Source organism: Mchenga conophoros, linkage group LG12 (assembly GCF_057382185.1).
Source record: "Mchenga conophoros isolate Kocher_MC1m ecotype Shallow Benthic linkage group LG12, M_conophoros_male_GT1.1, whole genome shotgun sequence".
NCBI lineage: Eukaryota > Metazoa > Chordata > Actinopteri > Cichliformes > Cichlidae > Mchenga > Mchenga conophoros.
In genome coordinates, this window is record NC_140537.1 from 17,609,786 (window position 1) to 17,615,762 (window position 5,977).

Consider the following 5,977-nt stretch of genomic DNA (forward strand, 5'->3'; position numbering starts at 1 on the left):
GAGAATTATATGAATTACAAAATTGTGAGTTATTGTGATATTCATCAGCATTCAATCACCTTAACTGTGGTTATTCATTATGCCGATCATCATATATAAATGTAATAAATGTCCCAAACCTTTTAGTGTCGGCTACAGTCCAAAATTACGGTGTCACTCACAGGGAGGAGCCTCCAATCACACCATTCAGATCCGTTTATCAGTGACGGGAAACGCAAATCATTTCACTCAGATCTAAAATGTCTCCGATAAAGGACTTTAATGTGATTTACACAGCGACCAACGACGATGATACTGTCTCTCCGGGAGATATTATTGTAGGCGCAGTGATTTTCAGACTGACAAAAGACGTCAAAGTCAAGAGCGTTTCTCTGAAAATCAAAGGAGACGCTTTCGCGCAGTGGTCAGACGGCGACACAAAATACTTTGCGCAGAGGAGATATTTCAAAGTGAAGAGCTATGTAGTTGAAAAAAATCCTAAAGGTAAGTGGTTTAAGTATTTTAAACTCAGAGTTATTTTGAAATTAAATGTGTCGGATGGGAATTTTGAAGCTTTGGAGTGAAGCAGCGGATAACGTGTAATGGTAACAATGATAAACGCAATGTGGGAATTATAAGATTTTTTTTTTTAAAGAAATCTTACTTTAAAAAAAAAGAGTTGTTTGTGAAGTTGATAGTTTTTGAAAAAGTGTGCAATTTTTTTTAAAATTTAAGTTAATAGTCTTTTGTAGTTATTGACAGATTAAAAAAACAAACAAAAACTATTATCTATATCTATTAAAGCAATGACATAAGTCATGATGTGATCATGATCACAAAAGTGATGGACAATAGAAAGAAGTAACCGATTCAACGGTGTACCAGACATGAAGTAAACAGCACATTTTGATGGTCTGAATTAAATGAAAAGTAGTAAATCGTAAATATATCACTCTTGCTCTGTGTAGGAAAAGTTAAGCAACCTTGTCTTGCAGGCACTGTACTTCCCCAGGGGGTCAACAGTTTATTCTTCGCATTTAAACTTCCAGACTGGTAAGTGGAGATGTCTAGCCTCAAAGATTAATACTGTGTTATAACAGTTTCCTTTTGCATAGTTATGACATTATTTTAATACAATCTCCACTGTTTTTATTTTATTTTTTTGTTACAGTGACATGCCTTCATCCTTCCAGGGGAAAAACGGAAGAATTTCCTACATCATGGAAGCAAAGATAGCTAGGAGCTGGCATTGGTCCTCTGATGCACAAAAAGAGATCAAGTTTATGTCCAGGTCCAGTCCACACACTGTCCAAATGATGGTAAACACTGCCTTGATATATGTTATAAATATTTAGAGCGTGTGTTGTAAATGCTAAATGAAAAATATATAAGACAAAATCTTATATGATTTAAAAACCTGAATGTCCTGTTACAGTTTCATATGTTTCATTAGGAGTCGCCAGTTGTAACACAGGGAGTTCTGTGTTTATGATGTTTACCAGAATTTGGTCTTAAGTTTACAAAAAAAAGGAAGTAGATTATTCTGCAATTTGGTCATTTGAGGAATTAAGTTGCCCTGGGGAAATCTTTATCTGCATGTTCTATTACAGGATCCACAATCTGGTTCAGTGAGTAAAAACATGGGTGGTCGCTCCAGGGGACAGGTCCAGATGTCTGCCACTATTAATAGAGGTGTTTGTTCTCCAGGTAAAATATCTGCAACATGAAAAGACAAATGCTGATAGATTTTTAAAAAATGCAGTTTATTTCTATGATTTGTTTTTGACAGGAGAAACTTTATCTGTTGTTGCCAAAATATGCAACTCCTCTTCCAAGGAAATGAGACCCAAATTCAAACTTCAACAGAAAATAGTGTACAGCTGCAAGAAACATACTAATCCCACCTTCAAGACTCTGTGCAAAATGGTCGGGGACACTATCAGTCCAAACTCAGAGCAAACTGTGTCCTGCAAAATTAAGATTCCTGGTGACATTGCCCCCACTCTCCATAACTGTGATATTATTTCAGTTGAATATTATGTCAAGGTATGAAACAATTTCATAGTGATATCATGATATCTTAGCAATGAAACTCCTTCATTTGTAAACGATCATGGGTAAATAAGTAACAGGAAATATGTGTCTTAACTCAGTATCTTTATAACTATATAACGGATAACAATCTTTATTTAAACATTTCTTTTTTCCATTTCTGACTGTTTCCCAGGTGTATCTGGACATTAGTTTTGCCTTTGACCCAGAAGTGACGTTTCCACTGGTCATCCTTCCTTCCAGACTTGCTTCCATATGGCCCGATGAGGCTTTAGGACAATCTGTGGGGGAGGGTGGGGCAGCCAAGGCCACCAGTTACAATGTACATGCTGTACCTACAGCCTCGGGTGCTTGCCAATACCCCATCCCCGATCCCCCTCAGGATGATGACATAAAAGGAGGCAATTATAACCAGTTGCCTCAAGGTGCTACTTCACTGGGGCTCTCAGCTCCAGCTTTCACAGTGGATTCAATGCAGCAACCAGCTATTCTGCAGGGAGAACCATCTCCATTATCTACTTCCATTTACCAGCATTAGAATGAGTGATTGTGCAAGTTGAACTGGATTAAGTGAATAGGCTAAAGATTAACAATAAGGGCCAGGTACCTGTTAAACAGGGTAGTGAAAGTTCTGAAAATTAGAAGTGAGATACAAAAGCATGTGTGTGGCTTAGGTGGGTGTTGAAACAAGAGCACAAAACAATTCTTTGGTTTCATTTTATAATACCAGGCTTATTTTTCTACGAAGATTTGAACTTTGAGGGGGTTTAAACAGGAGAAAAAAGTGTGAAGATGTTCATGCCTGTCTGAGAAAAGTGTATAAAGTGTGTAGTGAGGGATTTTACAGCCTTAAAACATCTATAAAAATAAAGTTTGCTACTTTTCGGATTTCACTTATTATTTAGTTATTTTTAGAATGTAACTCCCATGATAAACAAGGGAACACTGTATAGCTAAGTTGCAGTCGTCAATCACCTCTAATAAAGCATATGTATGTATATGTATTTTTATCTCATTCATTATAATTTTATTATTATATTTTCTTCTTTCACAAATTTATCCCAAGGGTTTTATACTTTTCTTTCTTTCTTCTTAAATAACTTTTTTAGTCATCATTGTAATCTTTGCTTATTTTTTTAATCATGTTATTTATCTACTTTTTATTTTGAAACTCGATTTTTGTAAACCTGATTTTATCTTAAAATGTTCAATTCTATACAGAGACAAGTGAAGTAGTATCAGAACAGCAGGAGGTGATTATACATTTTGAAAGAATAATTAAGCCTAGACTAGATATAGTCGGCAAGTGGCAAAAGGCCACTTGACAGCAACTTGGGTAGTCTCAGAATCTTGTCTCTGTATTTCACAGATGATGTGGTTCTGTTTATCAAGTGGTGGCCCCCAGCTCGCAAGGTGGTTCGCAGCCATTCCAGTGTGAGAATTAGCACTTCCGAGTCTGAGGCCATGATCCTTAGCTGAAGGTAGAGGGGAGAGGGAAGAGGGAGGGGAGAGATCAAAGAGAAGAGAAAAAGAAAAAGAAAGAAAAAGCAGAGCGTAAAAGCGAGGCTCTAGATTTACTGGCCGATTTATATCTCCACTCTCACCTATGGTCATGACCTTTATGTTTCTTAGTGCGGTCAGACATACAAAGACATGGTGGTATGATTTCAGAACCAGCCAAATACATATACCTATACCATCTGTTATTTTGAAATAAATAAATCAATAAAAGTTCAACCACACTACCTGCTGCAGCTGCTTTTTGATGATGTGTTGCTCTCTCTTCCTCTTGGTTAAGATCATTATGTAAAGCCAAACCATTACTGACAGATTTTGGGCAGTGAAAAAATATTCTGTACTAGGTCCCAAGAGACAGCCTGAAGTTTTAAACAAACAAAAACATAAATAATGCTTAATCCATCGGAATCATGAAAATGAATCCTAAACGTTGCTGAAATACTGTTAACTCTACTTCTTAACAGCAAACTGTTGAAGACATACAGGGAGTGCAGAATTATTAGGCAAGTTGTATTTTTGAGGAATGATTTTATTATTGAACAACAACCATGTTCTCAATGAACCCAAAAAACTCATTAATATCAAAGCTGAATGTTTTTGGAAGTAGTTTTTAGTTTTAGCTATTTTAGGGGGATATCTGTGTGTGCAGGTGACTATTACTGTGCATAATTATTAGGCAACTTAACAAAAAACAAATATATACCCATTTCAATTATTTATTTTTACCAGTGAAACCAATATAACATCTCCACATTCACAAATATACATTTCTGACATTCAAAAACAAAACAAAAACAAATCAGCGACCAATATAGCCACCTTTCTTTGCAAGGACACTCAAAAGCCTGCCATCCATGGATTCTGTCAGTGTTTTGATCTGTTCACCATCAACATTGCGTGCAGCAGCAACCACAGCCTCCCAGACACTGTTCAGAGAGGTGTACTGTTTTCCCTCCTTGTAAATCTCACATTTGATGATGGACCACAGGTTCTCAATGGGGTTCAGATCAGGTGAACAAGGAGGCCATGTCATTAGTTTTTCTTCTTTTATACCCTTTCTTGCCAGCCACGCTGTGGAGTACTTGGACGCGTGTGATGGAGCATTGTCCTGCATGAAAATCATGTTTTTCTTGAAGGATGCAGACTTCTTCCTGTACCACTGCTTGAAGAAGGTGTCTTCCAGAAACTGGCAGTAGGACTGGGAGTTGAGCTTGACTCCATCCTCAACCCGAAAAGGCCCCACAAGCTCATCTTTGATGATACCAGCCCAAACCAGTACTCCACCTCCACCTTGCTGGCATCTGAGTCTGACTGGAGCTCTCTGCCCTTTACCAATCCAGCCACGGGCCCATCCATCTGGCCCATCAAGACTCACTCTCATTTCATCAGTGCATAAAACCTTAGAAAAATCAGTCTTGAGATATTTCTTGGCCCAGTCTTGACGTTTCAGCTTGTGTGTCTTGTTCAGTGGTGGTTGTCTTTCAGCCTTTCTTACCTTGGCCATGTCTCTGGGTATTGCACACCTTGTGCTCTTGGGCACTCCAGTGATGTTGCAGCTCTGAAATATGGCCAAACTGGTGGCAAGTGGCATCTTGGCAGCTGCACGCTTGACTTTTCTCAGTTCATGGGCAGTTATTTGGCGCCTTGGTTTTTCCACACGCTACTTGCGACCCTGTTGACTATTTTGAATGAAACGCTTGATTGTTCGATGATCACGCTTCAGAAGCTTTGCAATTTTGAGACTGCTGCATCCCTCTGCAAGATATCTCACTATTTTTGACTTTTCTGAGCCTGTCAAGTCCTTCTTTTGACCCATTTTGCCAAAGGAAAGGACGTTGCCTAATAATTATGCACACCTGATATAGGGTGTTGATGTCATTAGACCACACCCCTTCTCATTACAGAGATGCACATCACCTAATATGCTTAATTGGTAGTAGGCTTTCGAGCCTATACAGCTTGGAGTTAGACAACATGCATGAAGAGGATGATGTGGACCAAATACTCATTTGCCTAATAATTCTGCACTCCCTGTAATTGGTTAGTTCCACAGGAATCTGTGCTCGGACGAATTCTATTTATCTTACACATACTGTCAGGTCTGACGGTGCCCCGACCGGCGACCTGTGTGTATGTGTGTGTTTGTTCTCCTCTCTCTCGCTCTGTCTTTCCTCTCCGGCCCCGCTGCGATTGTTACGCGGTCGCGTAGCAACGGGAGATCTCCGACCCGGAAGTGCTGCCACTCTGAGCTGTCCCACCTGCGACTGATTCCAACATCATCCACCGTCGTTGGCAGAGCTATTTAATGGTGTGGCTGGGTGATAGACAGCGCTGGAGTATTGCACCAAGCCTGGTAGTGACTCGAGCTCAGCAAGGGTAAAACAAGTGGTTGGTAGCGGAGGGAGGCTAACCGTGTCTGTTTTGCCTT

At 39.3% G+C, this 5,977-nt stretch overlaps 1 protein-coding gene and 1 long non-coding RNA gene across 3 annotated transcripts; one reads left to right on the top strand and one right to left on the bottom strand.

The window, feature by feature from the left end:
* Positions 1–239: 239 nt before the first annotated feature.
* On the top strand, positions 240–3,763 carry LOC146562395 (arrestin domain-containing protein 3-like). The gene is made up of 6 exons (XM_085293115.1): positions 240–483; positions 975–1,032; positions 1,151–1,298; positions 1,590–1,686; positions 1,769–2,025; positions 2,207–3,763. The coding sequence occupies exons 1-6, from the start codon at positions 240–242 to the stop codon at positions 2,567–2,569; spliced, it is 1,167 nt and encodes a 388-aa protein (XP_085149241.1). The 3' UTR covers positions 2,570–3,763.
* LOC146562396 (uncharacterized) lies at positions 3,224–5,742 on the bottom strand. 2 transcript variants are annotated; one of them, XR_014894539.1, is made up of 3 exons: positions 5,643–5,742; positions 3,778–3,908; positions 3,224–3,506 (listed from the first exon to the last, which is right to left on the bottom strand). It is a non-coding gene; the product is annotated as an uncharacterized LOC146562396 (long non-coding RNA). The 2 variants fall into 2 exon arrangements; XR_014894540.1 differs by having other exon boundaries at positions 5,637–5,741.
* Positions 5,743–5,977: the final 235 nt, after the last annotated feature.